The sequence below is a fragment of the Garra rufa genome, chromosome 4, assembly GCF_049309525.1.
Source record: "Garra rufa chromosome 4, GarRuf1.0, whole genome shotgun sequence".
Classification (NCBI taxonomy): domain Eukaryota; kingdom Metazoa; phylum Chordata; class Actinopteri; order Cypriniformes; family Cyprinidae; genus Garra; species Garra rufa.
In genome coordinates, this window is record NC_133364.1 from 21,407,152 (window position 1) to 21,428,457 (window position 21,306).

General features: G+C 36.3%; 1 protein-coding gene across 1 annotated transcript; it reads right to left on the minus strand.

The window, feature by feature from the left end:
• Nucleotides 1-406: 406 nt before the first annotated feature.
• On the minus strand, nt 407-11,401 carry drd4-rs (dopamine receptor D4 related sequence). The gene is made up of 4 exons (XM_073838240.1): nt 11,165-11,401; nt 8,858-8,970; nt 3,809-4,512; nt 407-2,197 (listed from the first exon to the last, which is right to left on the minus strand). Exons 1-4 carry the CDS (start codon nt 11,399-11,401, stop codon nt 1,995-1,997), a joined length of 1,257 nt encoding a protein of 418 aa, XP_073694341.1. The 3' UTR covers nt 407-1,994.
• Nucleotides 11,402-21,306: the final 9,905 nt, after the last annotated feature.

The window sequence follows — 21,306 nt, forward strand, 5'->3', positions numbered from 1 at the left end:
CACTGATTCTTAGAAGCACAATCACTATAATCCACCCCAGATAATACCCACGATCCCCTGTGCTATCAGTCACTGCTGAGCACATCTACTGTACACATTTTGTGAATCACACTTGCAACAAAACTAAATTGGCAGACTGTGTGTACTCGGACAGAGAAAGGCATCCAATGATTTTGGCAACTGTATATACACCCCCAATAGCACGTTTTCCTCTTTGTATGAAGCCACAGAATTAACTTCTTAACATTGTTTGTTCTAACTAAAGCTGACGTAAGAAAATGAGACGTTCATTTCTGCCATTAATGGGCCACCCTTTCCCTGACTGTGTTTAAATGGTTTTACAGGGAAATTTTTTTAATAAACAATCTCACCATGTGCACGTTTAAAGGGAACCCTGGGTGTTGACTTGTATCTTACTAAAAAATCCACATCGTTTTATACATATTTTTGACTATGTGGTGCGTCATTATTTTGTTGACATGAAATGGTTGCACTCTGTGTGATACTGGCGCTACCTGCTGCTATTTTTACTCCAACGCAACTTGGAATATCAAATACTGATACAATGAACACCGCTACTGAAAGAGCTTACAGGTAGCGTTGGATGTAAGCGCAGACTTAAACCAAATGCATTCCGTCGATTTTTCCCCACGAGGAGATATCGAGTGAAATCCATGTTGAGAAACTCCTCCGCTGACAAGTGTCAGGATGTTTACATCCTGCCAGGATGGCATCTAGCGTTTCTTGTCTATGCCATTTGTCAGCTGTTTCAGTAGCTGTGGTCTACCACTGTAAAAGCCTCAAAGGCATCAGCGCTAAAGTGGAGAGAGTAAAGACACTGGTCTTTAGGAAGTTTTATTCATCCACTGACATCTTCCCATTCTTTTCTCCTCTTTTTATCACTAGGAAAGCAGTGAAGACTTATATGGCTTCTCTTGTTGGCCTTCGACTAAAAATTACAACCAACGGCCACACAATGTGGCATTGTATCAGTATTTTATTTTTCGAGTTTTGTTGGGGTAAAAATAGCAATAGGTAGTGCCAGTAGCTCACAGAGTTCAACCATTTTACATCATCGAAATAATGGCGCCCCCCATAGTCCAAAATATGTATAAAACAATGTGGATTTTTTAAATAACGTATATTTCAGTAAGAGACATAATTTAGGTTATATTAAATGATACAAGTCTTAATACCTGGGGTTAACAATCAATGGCTGTGTTTAGAATAGCATAAGCATACTACTATACTTGTAGTAGACAACATATTTCTAATTATGGCAGTGTACTAGTATATAATATGCATTCTGTGTGAAGTATGCAAATTTCATGGCTTAGAATACATAAAAGTGCACAATAACTGAATTGTACTTGATGTAAACATACCATGTGTCAAGTTCAGCAACTGTTTAATTATGTTCATCATACCATGTTGCATAAAAAAACATATATATATATTGGCATCATACTAACAATATACTTCTCAGTAGGCAGTATGCTAGTATGCCGTTCCAAGCACAGCTGGTGATCACATCTAAATGTGGTATCTTGCTCTTCAACCATCAAAAAGCTGCCTGTCCACTTTCTTATCTATTCAAAACAACCAAAAATTTAAAAAACAATTAAACCAACACTGATACCAATCACATATCAAACACAGACGACTGTTATCTTCAGTGTGGACGTTTTCACATATTTTATGCCTCTGGGCTATGAAATCAACAGTATTCTGTTATCTACTGTAGTGTTCAAGCAATAACTTTACAAGAAAATGTTCGGTTAACTAAGGCATCAGAAGTTTTCCTCAATGGTACATTCCTCTGTGCTGTCTATGTCCATTCCTTTTGGTAATCCATGTTTAATTTCTTTAAATCATTTCTTCACTTGGAGACCATTGTGTGCTCAGATCTTCCAGGTGTTTGTTTAATCATTATTGTTTGAATTATTTAATGATTCATCATGAATTTAAACTTGTGCTAAGGAGAGCGTTTTCCCTCAGGAGCGACAGCAGAGCAGTTTGTGAAAGACGTTCCTGAACTCCACATTGAAGGCAGTGTAGATGATAGGGTTGACGGCACTGTTCACATAACCAAGCCAAGTGACCACACTGATCAGCGTTGGCCCGATGTCACATGACTCGCAAAGCGCCTTCGTCACATGGACCACGAAGAAAGGAGTCCAGCAGGCCAAAAACACACCTGGAGAGGAGAAGATCATGTATGTCTTTACATTGGAAATTCTTCCAACTTTTTCATGTGCATGATTGGACAAATTATACTATAGGCAGAGAAAAGAGCGAATCGTTTCTGGCTCGCAATGTTTTGTTTCCTGTGGTCACTGTATAATAGTGTCAGTTACCTTTTTATTCATCTTTTGTATTTTTTCAATTATACTATTGTACCACAGCACACTGACTTCACACCATGATTTCAGTCTGTATGAGTTGTACAGCAAACAATGGTGACAATATGGTCAGTGCTTTCATTGCCCTGGAAACAGCCTTATGCATTTTTATACTTGAAAGGACTTTTGTTGGAAAGCAATTGTGATGTTAATAATCTAAGAGCAGCAGGTGTCACATCAAACCATGGGAAGTTTTTATATATTACAGAACGTGACATTTTACAAGTGTTTTCATCATACTTGACCACTCATCATTTAGGTCTCATTTCTGCTCATGCATTTATTCATGACTACATAGGCTACATTATTTTGGAATAAAAGAACATTCAAACACACATTGTATCCATTGATGTATACCTGTCTTGATTTTAAAAAACCCAGATCATCGCAAGGCACTTTGAGTGGTTGAAAAGACCAGCATGACTGCTCACCAGCATATGTTCTGGATGCTGAAGTCCCTTAAAATCATCTTAAAGAGACAGCTCACCAAAAAGCTTACATTTGTGTCATAAACTGTCTCATTTCAAATAGTATGAACATCAAGCATCTATACCAATTCCATGCTGATTTTCTCTTTTTGTATGCAGAGCAACATAAAGGTGAGTAAATGATGACAGAATGTACATTAATCCCTTAAAGGGATAGTTCACCCAAAAATGAAAATTGCCCTATATGATATACTCCCCCTCAAGCCATCCTAGGTGTATGCTTTTCTTCTTTTAGACAAATACATTATATTAAAAAATGTCCTGTCTCTTCTGAGGTTTATAATGGCAATCAACACACAGACGTAAACAAAGGTGTATGTTTGTATATTTGAGTAATTTACAACAGCTTCGAACACGGCTCCACCAATCAGAATCAAGGACCAAAACTATCAGTTTTATAACAAAATACCAGTCACAAATTAGAAGTACAAACAAGGATTTGTAAGGTAAATTGGAGACTGGTTTTCCTTTGCTGTAAACAAAACTTGGTTCTCGTGAGACTAGCATATTCTCACCGGAGCTTGCGTTATGTCTACGTCTTATGTCATCCGTTGGAACACCACTCTCTCGCGAACGTACATACGACAGTTAGCGGAAGAGATAATGGTTCATAAAGTTGTAAATATGGATGTTTTTCTTACACAAACTCATCGATTCACTTCAGAAGGCCTTTATTATCCTCCTGGAGCTGTGTGAAGTACTTTTTATGATGGATGGATGCACTTTATTGGACTTCGAAATCTCATTCACTGCCATTGTAAAGAGCCAGGACATTTTTAATAGAACTCCAATTGTATTTATCTGAAAGATGTAAGTCATATACACCTTGAATAGTTTGAAGGTGAGTAAATAACAGGGTAATTTTCGTTTTTGCATGTCCTATCCCTTTAAAAACAATTGAACTGAACTGATACATACCCACAACCACGGGCAGCACCTTCATTGCCTTCCGCTCCCGTCCGCTCACCCTGTTGCTCTTGCTGTGGCGGCGTCCCGCACGAGATCGATGGTTCTTTCCCACACCGTTCTCCCGGCCGCTGTCATCCTCAGTGGCCTGCTCAGGGTTTTCTGCATCCGACACACTATCCATCTGGGTGGTCATGGGGTCACTCTCTGCTGCCGGTGTTTGACCTTCTGCTTGCCCGTCTGTGGTAAGAGTAACCGGGCTGGTTAAGGACACTGGAGTAGTCGGAGTAGCGGTGAGAGATGTCGGACTGAGACCCGAAGGCATAAGGTACACCACTTTCTCCCTCGCCCGTCCCTTCTCCTTCTGCAGAGCTGCTCCTAGTCGCAAAGACAGGCTCCTACGGCCTCTGGGTGGCCGGTGGAGGTGCGACCGGCTACGGCCAGAGCTCCATCGCTTTAGTCCTCTAAACATCCAGTAGTAGAGGAGGAGCATGACAGGGCAGGGGACGAAGAAGGAGCAGATGGAGGAGTAGACCACAAACTGGTTGTCCTCCAGCTTACAAACATGAGGGTTCCTGTTGGGCACCTGGTTTAAGCCAAATATGACAGGACTGGCTACGCCCAGGGAAAGCACCCAGGTGGCTGTGATCAAAGCCAGCTGGCGAACACTAAACTGGTTCCTGTTGTACTTCAGAGGGACCACCACTGCAATGTACCTGTAGGAAAGATGTAGATAAAGTTTTAAGGTCCACTGACACCTATACAGTTGAGGTCAAAAGTTTACATACACCTTGCAGAATCTGCAAAATGTTAAGTATTTTACCAAAATAGGAGGGATCATACAAAAAGCTTGTTATTTTTTATTTAGTACTGCCCTGAATAAGATATTTCACATAAAAGACATTTACATAAAGTCAACAAGAGAAAATAATAGTTGAATTTATAAAATTGACCCTGTTCAAAAGTTTACATACACTTTGATTCTTAATACTATGTTGTTACCTGAATGATCCACAGCTGTTTTTTTTTTTTTGGTTTGTTTGTTTAGTGATAGTTGTTCATGAGTCCCTTGCTTGTGCTGGACAGTTTTTTTAGGATTTTTGTGTATTTGCCCCCTTTGAGATCCATCTTTTCACACTGAGGACAACTGAGGGACTCATGTGCAACTGTTACAGAAGGTTGGGATTAGGGATCGTATTGGCCGATCACTTGCGCGTTTTGTCAGTAAAGCCGGTTCTGTAATCAGCGGTAAATGCCATCAGGTGCGTGATTTCACGTTGAGCCGGCTTTACTGACAAAACGCGCAAGCATGATCGGCCGATTCGTATCGGTGCATCCCTAGTTGGGATGCTTACTGATGCTCCAGAAGAAAACACAATGCATTAAGAGTCAAGGGGTGAAAACATTTTGAATTTGATTATCGGGGAAAATGTAACTTATTTTGTCTTCTGGGAAACTAACTCAGAAAAATATGACATTTAGGCAAAATTAGAAAAATTTACACATCCTCTATCCAATCAAAAGTTTTTAACCCTGGCTCTTAATGTATTGTGCTTTCTTTTGAAGCATCAGTGAGCACTTGCATCTTCTGTAATAGTTGCATATGAGTCCCTCAGTTGTCCTTAGTGTGGAAAAATGCTGAAAAACGTCTAAGGTTACATATGTAACCCTGGTTCCCTGAGCACGAGACGCTGCGTCCTGGTGGACACTATGGGAACTGCCTTCAGCATTACCGGTTCTGAAGATCCTATAGAACAACGACAATGAACTTTGAAATTGGTCGGCGCCAGCCTATGACATCATAACAAGGCGCCTACCAGTATAAAAGGGGCTCTGGAAGGGAACCAAAGAATTTGTGGGACCTAAAGGATTTTTCAAAAGAACAACGGCTGTTGGTGATTTTATTGTACATTCACAACTTAAACTCAAAATTGGTTAAATTTGACTCAAGGTGGACTTGGACCAAACACTATTTATTCTTTAAAACACAGAAGAAGATTAAATAATGTATAAGTGTTGAATAATGTCCATCATTGTTATGGTCCCCATTGACAAAACAGTTGAGAAATTCTTTTGCGTTCCAGCGATGTAAGAAAGTCATACAGGTTTTGAGCAACGTGGAGGGTCTGTATGTCATACTGTAACATAATTTAAATTGTGGGGGTGAATTATCTCTTTAAGTAGTAGAAAAGTATTTTGAGGTGAAAAATGGCACACAAAGGCAGTAGAGTTGAGGAAACGTTTAGTCAAGGTTATTTTTCTTCCTTTATTTGCCTGCTTTTACTGTAGTTACTTTGGAATGCTTGTAAACGATTATGTTTATGCGTAAAAACATGATTGACAACTCCTTAAAGCATGTTTTGTCTTTGTGTTTGTTAATCACAGTGACCTGCTGAGACGGTGGAAGATGCTAGTGCAATCATTTTAAATTGCATGAGACCTCATAAGTCTGATTCATCTTTTCAATCAACTGCACCCTTTTCGACCCCAAACCTTTGTTTTTATTTTCAGAGACAAGCTCGCTTTCTTTTTAGCATGCGTCAAAGGCGGATTGACCCTGCTCTGCCGTGGTCTGGGACCTCTTGAAGTTCTTTCATATTGTTTATGTGGCCCAGTGATGCTTGATGTACTGTGTAATGAAATTCAGCTCCACGTCTTGGTTTCATTAGCATCCCGCTGGACGCCAATCACACATAACCACCGATTTAAGATTCACTGTGTGAACACCCAGAGAGGCACAAAACAGACCTGCTGAATGTTAAATAAAGCATTAAACATTTTAGGGACCACCAGAAGAAACATGTAGATTGTCTGGATGGACAGACTATTTGTTTTCTATGTTTTTGCAGTGTTTAGGGTATATGGAAGGCCATTTCTTTCTAAATAAATAAGTAAGTATTTAAGTAAGCAAGAAAGTAAATAAATTCATGAATAAAACCATGCTTTGGTAAATGTCATACAAAGTAATAATTATGAAATAAAGTAGAAAGTAATGAGATCATTAGTCATAACTGAGATAATAGTAATGATCATGACATTATGACATAAAAAGCAAACATTTACACTTTTACATTTTTGTTTGTTTTCAGTCTATATGGCCATTTCTGCCAAAAAATAAAAAATAAAAATCATACTTTGGTAAATGACAGAGAAAGTAGAAATAAGGAGATAAAAGCTTAAAAATATGAGATATTAAGTCATAATTATGGCATTAAAAGTCAACCTTATGACATAAAAATACAAACTGTTTAAATTATTTTTTCCCATTGTTTTTTGGTGTTAGGGGTATATGGAAAGCCATTTCTGCCAAAAAAAAATTCATGCTTTTTTCCCCATTGTTTTTCAGTGTTAGGGGTATATGGAAGGCAATTTTTGCCCCCCAAAAATCATGCTTTGGTAAATGAGAGAGAAAGTAATAACTATGAGATAAAATGTTGAAACTATGAGATATTAAGTCATAATTATGGCATTAAAAGTCAACATTATGACATAAAAAGACAAACTTTTTTATTCTTCTTTTTCCCATTGTTTTTCAGTGTTAGGGGTATATGGAAAGCATTTTTTGCCAAAAAAAAATCATGCTTTGGTAAATGAGAGAGAAAGTAGTAACTATGAGATAAAATGTTCAAACTATGAGATATTAAGTCATAATTATGGCATTAAAAGTCAACATTATGACATAAAAAGACAAACTTTTTTATTATTTTCCCCCATTGTTTTTCAGTGTTAAGGGTATATGGAAAGCCATTTCTGCCTAAAAAAAAAATCATGCTTTTTTCCCCCCATTGTTTTTCAGTGTTAGAGGTATATGGAAGGCAATTTTTGCCAAAAAAAAAAAATCATGCTTTGAAGAAAGTAGTAACTATGAGATCAAATGTTGAAATGATGAGATATTAAGTCATAATTATAGCATTAAAAGTCAACATTATGACATAAAAAGACAAACTTTTTTATTCTTTTTTTCCCCATTGTTTTTCAGTGTTAGGGGTATATGGAATGCCATTTCTGCCAAAAAAAAGAAATTCATGCTTTTTTCCACATTTTTTTCAGTGTTAGGGGTATATGGAAGGCATTTTTTGCCCAAAAAAATCATGCTTTGGTAAATGAGGAAGAAAGTAGCAACTATGAGATTAAATGTTGAAATTATTAGATATTAAGTCATAATTATAGCATTAAAAGTCAACATTATGACATAAAATTAATTAATTAATTAATTAATTAATTAATTAATTTTCCCTCATAGTTTTTCAGTGTTAGGGGTGTATGGAAGGCCATTTCTACCAAAACAAAAAAAACATGCTTTGGTAAATGAGAATGTAGTAATTATGAGATAAAAGGTTGAAAGTATACTGTACTTTTGACTTTTTATGTCAGTTGTTTCTGTCACAAATGTGACTTTCTATCTCATACATTTACCTTTTAATGGTTTGTATGCCATAATTTTACCTTGTAAATATGTAATAGTTTCAAGTTCTTGGCTTATAATTTAATTGTTTAATCTCATAATTATGAGACAATGACTACAATACAATGACTTTTAATGTGGCAGAAATGGGCTTCTCATAGTATGTGTTTTTTATGTGTTGATTTTTATTTTTCTTGAAAACATGTGGCTATTAAAAATGCATGTTTCTTCACGCAGCAGCATGTAATTCACACAAATATATAGTAAAAGGACTTGGAAAACCATTTACATTTTCATTATTTGTAAACACACTTTATTGCACTTTCCACAGACATTGGCGAAATGTAGGCTACTTTATATAGCTAGACAAGTCAGCATGCTAATTTAATTAGTCCTACTAAAAGTTAATTTAAAAAAATCAATAATTTGAATAACAGTGGTAATTTACGCATAATTGCATAAAGGTTATGCATAAAGCATAAAGCGTGCATTCTCACTGGCCACATCTTTATATATTAACATAAACAATTACAACAGAACTTAATATAAGTGATTTCTTGTCACATTCATTCCGTTCATTTTTATGAGTTGAAGTTTGAGCTATTTTTAATAGAGAGCGGTGGGTGAGCAGGTGTATGTGTGGGTGCATGTCTCACCTGTCCACACTAATTGCACATAGATTCAAAATGGAAGCAGTGCAGAGCATCACGTCCATAGTCATTAGGGCATCACAGATGTACATACTCAGGGTCCAAATGCCACCCAGGAACTAAAACACACCCACCCACACACACACATAGACAGAGAAAGATATGTAAGACAACGGGACACACACACTCATTCATAGCTGCCAAAGGCATCTATTCCAAATAAATATCTGCAAACATAAATACCAATATTAACCAATGATGTCCTTGAATGTGTCAGTTGTGTTGCTGACTATGCAGGGTCATAAAGCTCTCGGATTTATGTTCGGAAGATAAATAAAGGTCTTACGGGTTTGGAACGACATGAGGGTGAGCAATTAATGACAGAATCTTAATTTTTGGGTGAACTATTTAAGCCTTCAGGGATCTTTTGGGAGCAGATGGTAGGTGTTTATCACTCTATGGTCTTGACTGACTGCAATTAAAGTCTGAATTCATTCAAAGAATGAACCAAATCCTTTGTTAATTCAAACTAACCATACAATAGAGACAGGAAGTCTCTCAGGGAAATCACTTACTGCATCAAGATTCACTTCACGGACACAAAAACGTCAAGAGCAACAATTCACACAGTAAGACATTAGAAATAGTTTCCTATAGAACAAAATATGACCCTGGACCACAAAACCAGTCTTAAGTAGCACAGGTATATTTGTAGCAGTAGCCAACAATACATGGTATGGTATTCTTTTATGCCAAAAATCATTAGGATATTATATAAAGATCATGTTCCATTAAAATTTTTTATAAATGTTCTACCATAAATATATGCACTATGCATTGTTAAGAACTTCATTTGGACAACTTTAAAGGAAATATTGTCCTATCCTAACAAATCATACATTAATGGAAACTTATTTATTCAGATGATGTATAAATCTCAATTATCAAATGCACCCTTATGATTGGTTTTGTGCTCCAGGGTCACAAATGTACACCAAAATGGAATAAACTCAACATGAAATTAAAAATGACCTATATTTCTTAATTCATGTTCCTTGAGTTATTGTGAATGATTCATTACACTAATTATTCCACAGAAAAAAAGGTTCTGATGACAACTTTTTTGATGAATTACATAAGTCAAACACACTGCTTTCAATCTAGATTTTAAAGCTCTAGGTTAATAATCGAAAAGTTGATCCATCACTGCCTCAGGTTTTAGACAAGCGCACATCCCCCATGTTAAACAGACCTAGATCCATGCTCATTTTCAGTTTAATTTATGTTAGTGAAGTCTAACTGTTTCATGCAATACAGCAATTTGAATGACTCTTAAATGAGCAATAAATACAGGTTCAACATCACATAAATGACTCATGATTTCTGTAATGCTTAATGTTTAATGTACTAGCATCTACTTAAATCTTCTCAAAGTTGGTTAAAAAAATAAAAAAAAAGTTTGTTCCATATTATCCTTCTAGCCTTAACCGCAATTGCTCTAGTCAGACTGCACTGGTAATAAATGTGACCCTGGACCACAAAACCAGCCATAAGGGTAAAAAAAAAAAAAATAAATAAATTACGCTGGATAAATAGTTTTCTATTGATGTATGGTTTGTTAGGATAGGACAATATTTGCCTGAGATACAACTATTTTAAAATATGGAATCTGAGGATGTGAAAAAATCTAAATTAAGTTGTCCAAATGAAGTTCTTAGCAACGTAAGATATAACTAATTAAAAATTTTCAAAGTTTTGATATATTTATAGTAGGAAATTTACAGAATATCTTCATAGATCTTTACTTAATATCCTAATGATTTTTGGCATACAAGAAAAATCTATAATTTATTGGCTATTGCTACAAATATACTCATGCTACACACGACTGGTTTCAGGATTCTTTGATGAATAGAAAGATTCAAAGATCAGCATTTTTCTGAAAAAAAAATCTACTCTGTTTTCAACATAATAATAATAAATGTTTCTTTGATCAGCAAATCAGAATATTAGAATGATTTCTGAAGGATCATGTGACTGGAGTAATAATACTAAAAATTCAGCTTTGAAATCACAGGAATAAATTACATTTTAAAATATATTCAAACAGAAAGCAGTTATTTTAAATAGTACAAATATTTCAAAGTTTTTTCTGTTTTTGCTGTATTTTGGATCAAATCAATGCAGGCTTGGTGAGCAGAAGAGGCTTCTTTAAAAAACATTAAAAATCTTACTGTTCAAATCTTTTGACTGCTACTGTATAAAGGGGGGGTTTAGACAGTTAACCATCTCTCATTGGTCAACAGTGCTCACCTCAGAATAGACGTAGAGTGGTAGAACCAGCACAGCCAGCAGGAGGTCAGCCACGGCCAGACTGACAATGAAATAGTTAGTTGCGGTTTTAAGGGAGCGTTCGGTCAACACACTGAGGCAAACCAGAACATTCCCCAGGATGATAATGAGGATGAGAGGCACGCCGCATATCAACGCGAAGTAGTTGTACCCCTCGTGGGCCAACTCTGGGTCTATACTGGGCGTCACATTGACCATGTTGCCCTGAAGTTCAGCTGTCAACCCGAATTTAACATCTGCGAGAGGGAAAGATAGACAAAGTGGGGGCTGTTTATAGAGACAAATGTGTCTTTGTGTGTGTAATGTATGATAATATGTGTTTGTGTTCCTGCCCATCTGTTACCAGAAGAGGAAATATGACAAGAAGAAGCCATAAATATGAACAAGCTCTGTCATTTTACAGTCGTTTATATGCAGAGTGCTTGAAAATGCAGTCATATGTCTTCTTATTTTTGGACAGTAACAGACTCTATCTCTATTTATCATCTGAATGGAAACAAATGTTGTCATTTCATGCTGTAAAATGGTTTGTTTTCATTCTAGTCAAAGTTCTTACCTTGAAACTGTCACGATCAGACAGGATTTTCGGGATTTGTAGAGTATGTTGGTGCTTGAGGGTGTTGTAATCACTTTTTGGAAGTGTGTGGGATAAAGTTGACTCCTTACGTCAACAGCAGCCATGTTGAAAGAGTTAGCACTTCGTTCATGCGATCTGATAGAGCTGAAAGAGAAGAGAGGTGATAATTGAATCTTCTTTTTAAGCTTTATATAAGCATCATTAGCAATGCGCATGACTGTCACAATCAAGTTAAAAAAGGAGGCATATGAGATGAGTTTGACACCCTTGAATTACCGAAGAGCGGTGATGACTTGGTCTCTGGTTTCACACACAAGCTAAAATGTGCCGAAACTGATTTGCAAGCGTTGACGTATCTCACGGTGTGTTGAAAATAAGTTTGAAATATCTTTTTACACATTTTTGGTTCCCTATGGCTGCAGGTTTAATTGCTTGTTTAATAGCTGATGATATCTTTGTGTCATTTTGGAATTAGAGGCGCAAAGGCGTATAATATAACATGAATTAACTTTTTGGGTCAGTTTAAATGAGTTCCACCGAATATCGACTTTATGAAATTGGTTGTCATCATGCGATTTGTCTTGGTTTCTTTATTCTACGTTGGAGTATGGGATCAGAGGATGCTCTGCTTCTGTGATAACGGACTGTTTGAAATTCTCCCCTCTCGCAACAACAGGTGAAAGTTGCTATGGCAACCTCCAGTGTGTGTGTGTGCGCGCGCGTGTGTGCCACAATGAAGACGGGAGGCACTTGTAAGCATGTACATAAATAAAAACCCAATCAAACCCGTTCCAGTTCACATCACCCTTTGGTAACTAATGAAAATGTTCAATTAGAGAAGTCTCCTCTCAGGTCGATGTTATCGTTTCTGCCCCTGCAGCTTCTTCTCTTGGAAGTCTAGTAGTTAGAGGAGTTGCACGCCTTTCCGGATTGAATTGAGAACGGCTTTTAAACATCATTTGACATGAACTGTAATTTCAATTTGAAATCAGGGAAGTAGAATAATCAATCAAAAGGTTTTTAATAATATTTCTTTCATTCTTAGCACATTTAGCCAGAGGTTAAAAACAACCCGGTGCTGGGTTAAATATGAACAAACCCAATAATTAGGTTTAAATGTTAAATGTTTAGCCTAATCTTCTGGGTAGTTTTATTTAACTCAATTATTGCTTAAAAATACTACATGGCTGGTTTAAAATAAATCCAAAATAGGTTGGAAATTAAAAATTAGAGACATAATTAATAGAGGCATCAGCAATAACCAAGAGGGTTAACATTTATTAAAAGGCAATAAAAAAAAGTTTATTATTTAATTATTGTTTATTCAACTTATTTATTGAACATATAAATAAATGTTAATTTTCAATCCTATTTTGGGGTAAAAAAAAACCCAAACTAAACAGTTTTGGGTAAAAACTTATTTAATTTGAAGATCAGGGTAAATTGAACTTATTTTGTCTTCTGGGAAACATGTAAGTATCTTCTGTAGCCTCTGAAGGGCAGTATTAATGAAAAAAATATATGATATTTAGGCAAAATAAGAAAAATGTCACGAGTTTTCACCCCCTGGCTATTAATGCATGTGCTCTTCTTGAGCATCAGTAAGCTTTTGAACCTTCTGTAATAGTTGCATATGAGTCCTTCAGTTGTCCTCAGTGTGAAAATATAGATCTCAAAATCATTTAGTCATTGTTGGAAAGGGTTCAAATACACACACACAAAAAAAAAAAAAAAAATTAGTGGGACCTAAAGGATTTTTCTGAAGAACAGCAGAGAGTTTAACTGTTCAGGGCAAACAAGGGACTTATGATCAACAAACACAGCCATGGATCATTCAGGTAACAACACAGTATTAAAAATCAAGGGAATGTAAATTTTTTACTTTTGACTGGGGTCATTTTTATAAATTCAACTATTATTTTCTCTTGTGGACTATATGTAAACGTCTTTTATGTGAAATATCCTACTCAGGTCAGTACTAAATAAACAATAACATACATTTTGTATGATCCCTCGTACTTTGGTCAAATAATTAACATTTTGCAAATTCTGAAAGGGGGATGTAAACTTTTGACCTCAACTGTACTATAATTGAAATCTACATACTGTACAAAAACAAATAAAGTCTAATAACCACTTAAATATTACTTTGGATGTTTTCTTTCCACAAAACGTCTTAAACGTGTTATGAAAAGCCTCAAATCTCATAACTGATGCTAATCATATGCTAATCTCATAGCATATGTTTGTACATAAAAACAATATTTTTGGCGCACAACTCCTTAATTAAATTCAATTCAATTGATTTGTAAAAGTGTCAAATCAATATGCAGTTCAGGCTGTATCCATGTGCCATGAGGTTTTCTGGCTGCATAAACCACATACCCTGCCATAATGAAGGTATTAGCAAAAATCACTATGTGCTGACTCTTTAATCTCCCAAAGTACAAAGGTAAACAAACACAGTGTGCCACTGGCAGTTGTCAGTCTGGTAATCTATCCCCATGCTTCTTGTACCCAGCGTTCTGATTGTAAATGTCATCCCAGGCACGACATCTCTGGGTAATGGGAACAGCAGGGAAAAGAAGAAAAAGTCACTTACACACCCTGGTGTAAGTCTGTCTGACCAGAACGTTTCATACAAGGCACATGGATAACGCAACAAGCCATCTCACCCCTGTCCCTGAACGTCCCTTTGCGAGAACTGTCAAAGCACAAATAGCTTCTGACTGTCTAGTTGACAGAGGACGCCTAGTATAATTTCATTAGAAAGTTTGAAATGCCATTGTCACATTGGCGTTCGCCCTAGAGCAGAAGGACTCGGAAGGTTGCATCTCATTACGCTCCACCTTCAAGCATGAACTGTTTGATTTTGCACATATGAGCCTACCCAGGCCAATATGAGACGCTTTATTGGGATTAAGTTCATGCGGAAAGGTCGTTCCATTACAGGTGGAATGATTCAAGAATTAGTCTCTTTAGCGGAAGTGCCCTTTAGAGGCTTCAGGTTCTCTGACCTTCTAAAAACGTTTTTGTTCTGCACTTTTCACAGGTACAGTACATTTTGGTGTCCCTTGACTTTCTGTGAGAGCACTAGATGTTCTAGTATTAGTTATGGTTGATAAAAAGTATAAAAAAAATATTTTTTAAAAGAAAACACGTCAAACATATAGCATATGTTTGTGTGGTATATTGAATTTAATTCATAGATTTTAATGATTTATGAATACATAATTTTAATGATGAAAATTTTAATGTTTAGCCCTGTCCACTTGATTTTTCCTCTATTACCAAAAATGTACCTGTGACATCCAACACATGGCATGATGGGAAAATAAGTAACTACTGTCTAAATAAGTAAATAACTGTTGCAGTGCTCAATGCATGTAATGCGCTTAAACATTAAAAACTGTTACCCAATAGTACTGTAAGAAAAAGTGATTAAACTAATATTTTTCATTAATTTATGCGAAATATAAGAATACTTACATTTGTAAACTTGTCATTTATTTTAGTTTTTTTCACATTTTAAAAAAAATATATATAATGATAATATCTTAAATTCTGTTTATGTTCATTATTTTAATGTGTATTGCTATTATATAGTCACCGTTTTGAACTGTATTTAAATATTTTCAAGACTTTTTAGTAGTTTCATGTCTATTTTTGTGAGCGTGTATACCTACATAAACATATTTGGGTGACTAATTTGTACCTTTTAAGGTTTGAATCTAAAAAAAAAAAAAAAAAAAAAAAATTGGGAATGTCCCTATATGTAAAAATCATATACAAGTAAATTAAATAAAAATACATAAAGTTTTCTGTGAGGGTTAGGTTATAGTATTTTTAATTTGCTGTATATTAAAACAATAGAAGTCTATGCTATGTCGCTATTTAGATAGCTACGATAAATGTGTGTGTGTTTATATACTCCGCTACACTGAAATGTCCACTTTGCCCCTAGAATTGAGCTGACAAAATCTGATGAATCCTCCATGTTGCGACATTCAAGGATATAAAAAATATGTTTAAATACAGTAAATAATGTTTGTTTTCCAAAAACACTGAAATGTTTTCCGTCAGAGAAATGTATGTATTTATATTTATTCACCTGTGACTGCTTTAAAGGGGACATCGGATGCCTATTTTCAACAAGTTGGTTGTTTAAAAGAACACTCCACTTTTTTGGAAATAGGCTCATTCTCCCTCTATTTAAAACTTGACTCTTCTGTAGCTATATTGTGTACTAATACCGGCGGAAAATGTAAAGCTGTGATTTTCTAGGCCGATAAGATTAGGAACTACACTTCTATTCCGGCGTAATAGTCAAGGAAGTTTGCTGCCATAATATGGCCAAAGCAGACGCAGTAATATCACGCAGCACATGTGCAAATGCTAAACTAGCTGGGAACTAATTTCAGGCACTGTGTGATATTACTCCGCCTGATTCGGTCATGTTACGGCAGCAAACTTCCTTGACTATTACGCTGAAATGGGAGTGTAGCTCCTAATCTTATCGGCCTAGAAATTCACAGCTTTACATTTTCTGCAGGTATTAGTACACAATATACCTACAGAAGAGTCAAGTTTTAAATAGGACAAATATCAAAACTCGTTGGTCATTTTTGAACGAGATACTATTGGTCTAATAGGATTCAGTGATCTATGCTAAGCTATGCTAAAAGTGATATCGCCAGAACAGGAGAATGGCTAAATGGATTTCAAAACGGTAAAACTCAACTAACTCGGGGGGAGTTGGAGTTCGTCCTCAGGAGATCTGATGTCAGGAGAAAATGAAGACTCTTAGGTTCACTTTTACATCCAAATACAAAACACCTGCAAATGGCGGACAGCATACAACTGGCTGAGGGCTCCCTGCTGAAAAAAACCAGCATATGCTGGTTAGGTAGGTTTTGGTGCTGGAATGCTGGTTTTAGCTGGTTTATGCTGGTCCTTAGCTGGTTAATGCTGGTCCTTAGCTGGTTAAACCAGCAAAGGACCAGCATAAACCAGCTAAAACCAGCATCCCAGCACCAAAACCTACCTAACCAGCATGTGTTGTTTTTTTCAGCAGGGCTAATATGGGAAAATCAAAACGGCTTGATAATTGTGAATGTTTAGGTTTTTCAGGGATTGAAAATCATTGTAGGATGTTGTGTCCACACACTGCTAAGACACACTTTAATGCAAACACCATGTAAATTTTTTTCTTAAAATTTCTTAATATGGCCATGTGAAGGCCACTATTACATTCATTTCTCTCTCCCTTGTTTTGGACTGTCGAAGCATTGCTTATTTCCCTTTCTCGGTTATGCTCAATTAAAAGCATCCTTTAGTGTTGAGATACTGTCCTCACCTCCAGGAATGTTCCTTCACCAGCGATGGCAGCCGGCTTTAATTATAGACAGAGAATTTCAGAGCTGCTACAATCCTCCATAACGGGAACAATGAAGAGTGATCAAGGTAATTACTGCCTTTCCTCTCTCTTTATTATAGTGATTTTTTCTAAGCTAATCAGAGCCCGGCAGTCTTTTCGTAGGTGTTCAAAAACTTTTGCGCTGTCTTTGTGATCATTCCGTCCAATAATAATGTTTTCACAGTCTAAGTGCTGTCTTATTAGTGGAGGTTACTGTAGTAAAGTGCCTTTTGTTGTCTTCTTTTAAATTGCTACAGAGAATAATAGAAGAAAATCTGGCACGCCAGACTAAAGCATCTCACCTGTCAATGCCTCGCTATTTAAGCTGGTCATCTTTTTTTATATTTTTTATTCTGGAAAAAGCTTGACAGAAAGTCTTTTTCACCCCTAAATGGTTTGATTCATGAGAAGTCTTGAGATGTGGCAGATCAGGTGATGGCCTGTGGCATTTCCTTTGTGTGGCTGAATGTCTTTTTGATGATTTATAGCCACAAGTCTCTACAGGAAAACACAGCAAGAGGAGAGATAAATGGGCAGACATTCACAGCAAAAACAAAAGCTCCAGAGGGAGGTGAGGCAATGATCTGTGCTAAGGGAGGCGATCACATATTAAAGTGTGTGTTTTTAGCATCTATGTGTGAGGAGCGCGTGAAAAACAGAGGACCAGGTCACAAGGGAGCAAATGGCTACAATTTTTAAGTGTTTGTAGGGTAAGAAAACTCTCTGTATTTAAAGGGAACGTTGCACACAAAAATATGTCTTAGTAATATGTGGACACAACCACCCTTACAATGATAAAAATCCATTTATGCATTTTTTTAACAGTCTCAATTATCAAGCCGCCTTAATATGACATGTCAGCCAGTTGTACGCTGTTCACCATTTTCTCTGCACTCAGGTAGCTGTAGCGATAACGTCTCTTAAACAATGCAGGTGTTTTGTAGTTGGATGTAAAAGTGAACATAAGTGAACATTAATTTTCTCCCAACAACAGTCACTAAAGACGATAGTAATGCACCACCGAATACACAAAAAAACTGGAGAGGTGGGATGAGCAGTAGCTCATTATCATTTAAAGAGCCATGCACCGAAACAGGTTGCTGTGAACAGAGCCTTTTTTGACAAGTTAAAAAGGGTGTTGTTTTACACCACCATTGAGGATTTTCACTAAAGACCCTAAAGAATCAAACCAACTTGTAGAAAATGGCCATCCAATGTCCCCTTTTAAAATAATTTACTTCAAAATGAGAGATTAGTAGTTTTTAGCTTAATTAGCCTATTACACAATGTGTAATGTATGAAGCACTATACAAAGAAAAGTGACTTGATTATTAGCTTTGAGCAAAGAGATCTATAATATCTAAAAGCTATCGTTTAGCCTTTACATTCATCTCAACAGAACTTGCTCAACAGCCAACTGACCTAAAAGTGTGCATCTGCCATCTTTGTCAATTCTTAGCCAATCCCCTGAACCCTAAATGTTATGTGACTAAGCAATCACGATTCACAAGAAAATCACAACCAAATACAATTTTGTGGCCACACTTGTTTGCTCTGCAAAATTCAGTCATTGAAATAGGAATCCACGTTATGGCAGTTTTGTGTGAAACTTTTTCCACAAAGATTTTACTCGTGTTCAAGTTGGTCATGCAAATTTGGTGAGCTGTGCTCATACCAACCTGATCTCATTATGAAAATGCAATCATTTTTCAATTGTTTTTTTTTAGTTCTTTCTTAGTGAGTCATGTTTTTCACAGGATTCGTACCCAAGGATTCCGCATCTTGAGTCCAGCACTGTCTGAGCTACTGGAAAGCAAAACATATGGAGCTGTGATCATAACTGTGTATGAAAATGCTTTACCACCTCTAGTGTTCATTTCGGTTGATATGTATGCATCTTGCGAAAAAGTTCCCAGAGGTAAAATCCTTTTACTAGCATTAGCATAATAGCAAATTCATTATATATGTGAGAATGAAAGAATCATTTAGAATTAGGATAAATCACATGTAAGACACTGCAAAAGACGCAAACACAACTAAAATAGGTGTCCCTGGTCCACAAATATAATTCTTTAAGTTACAAATTTAATTCAAAGTTAATTCTTAAGTTGCACGGATATATTTGTAGCAATAGCCAAAAATACATTGTATGGGTCAAAATTATAAATTTTTCTTTTATGCCCAAAATCATTAGAATATTAAGTAAAGATTATGGTCCATAAAGATATTTTGTAAATTTCCTACAGTAAATATATCAAAACTTAATATTTCATTGATTGAGATTTTTTTGCAAAATGAGTTCTGTGTGAATGGCCCCTATTGTATTTTGACTTCCAGATTAACATATCTTACATGCACACAATGTGCACATTTGGGAATTTGAGTGATATCTGCATTAAGCCAATAATGAGCTAATGACAGTGAAATGCCATGGGTTAATTAAACATGCTTCTGACGTAATTAAGTAAAGCTGTCACCAGCCAGTCGCTTTGTTAAATGGCGTCATCCCAACACAGACCGTGATAAGATATCAGCATCAGTTCATTTCAAGCTGACAGATATATGAACACAGACAGTCTCATGTACTGTACTTCATTCACCAATGGTGCCTCAAGACAATTGCCCCGCTGTGAGATCTTGGTCATTGATTTTCCTGTCTTAAGTCTTGTAGATCAACTGCTGGCTTATCTAGAGCCCCTTTAACAATCTCAACGTCTCATTTGGCCAATTAGCATTCAACACATTTGCGATTTGAAAGAGAACAGCCCTTTTCTGAACAGTTCAGATTTTATAAGTTTTCCTGTGCTAGGAATGATGTTATATAGAGATAACCAATGCATTATGTTTTGCAAGCCTGTGGAAGATCTTCACTACACCATTAGGGACATCGGCACCCACATAGTTAAATATTATTAAGGTTGTGAATAAACTCAACGGTTCGGTGGATCCAGTACATCTACGATTAGTGCGAGGTCACACTCTATCAGACAGCGCCCTCAGACTGTCAATTAGAAGGCCTGAGATGGAGAAAAAGAAAAAAAATGAAAAATGATGGGACAAAGCCATTTTAAAATGAGATAATTATTCTGATGGCAGGAGAAGATTAGATATGATATGGGCTGGAGTCGGACTGAGGAACAGCAGGCTCTGGATCGTAGTGGCTTGTGGTTATTAATTCATTTGTGTGTTCTGCGGGACTGATGATTTACAATCTCTGTTGGATTTCATCTTAAATGTTGGCAGTTTGTGTGTGAATATATCAAGTAAATTGCCTAGGAAATTGGCCTACTAAAATGCAATCAGGTATTTAAATAATTTAAAACAACATTTTTCTGACAATAATCACACATTTATAAATGTTTTTTAATAACATGGTGAAAACATATTGTCCTTATAATATCAAGCTTACTGTTTTTCTTAAAAAGTATAACTGAATAAAATATTTTGAAATAAAAAATTTGAATAAAAATATATATTAGTAAGAGATTCCCTCTCAAGGGAATCTTCATATTTTAGGGCTAGACTGATGACATGAATTCCTTCCTTTTCTTTTACCAATCTTGACCGTCTCTTCATCACGGCTCCACTTTCCACTTTGCTCTGTAAGAGTGGCGCCTGCTGCGAGCTGGGAACCATCTGCCAGGATGGCACTTAAATGAGTGAATTCTTCTCTATCACACTCAAACACTCACATCAGACTCTCTTCACCATGGTCAGATTACTATCAAATACCCAAGGCTTCAGTGTTTCCCAGCGCCAGGTATTTACGCCCCCCCTCGGCTTTGTGCCAGACGGAGGCAAGTGGCTTATAAGTACAAGATATGATTGACCTTTTCCTGCTTGATCTCAGCTCCTCAATGGATTTACAGACCTGGCACCCAACAACGTGAGTTGCCCTTTTAACCAGGATTTAGATTCAGCTCTGTTTTAACTCTGACTAAGTTCAAAAGAAGCATCTTGTAGATCCTTAATTTGAATTTAGCTACTCATGCCTGTGCTATTTTTTTTATTATTATTTGTCTGAGCTGAGGGAATAATTAAACATGCTCATCTACAAATGTCTACTTTCTCTTACATGTGTAGCTTTGGAAAGTCCAATTAATTTTAGTG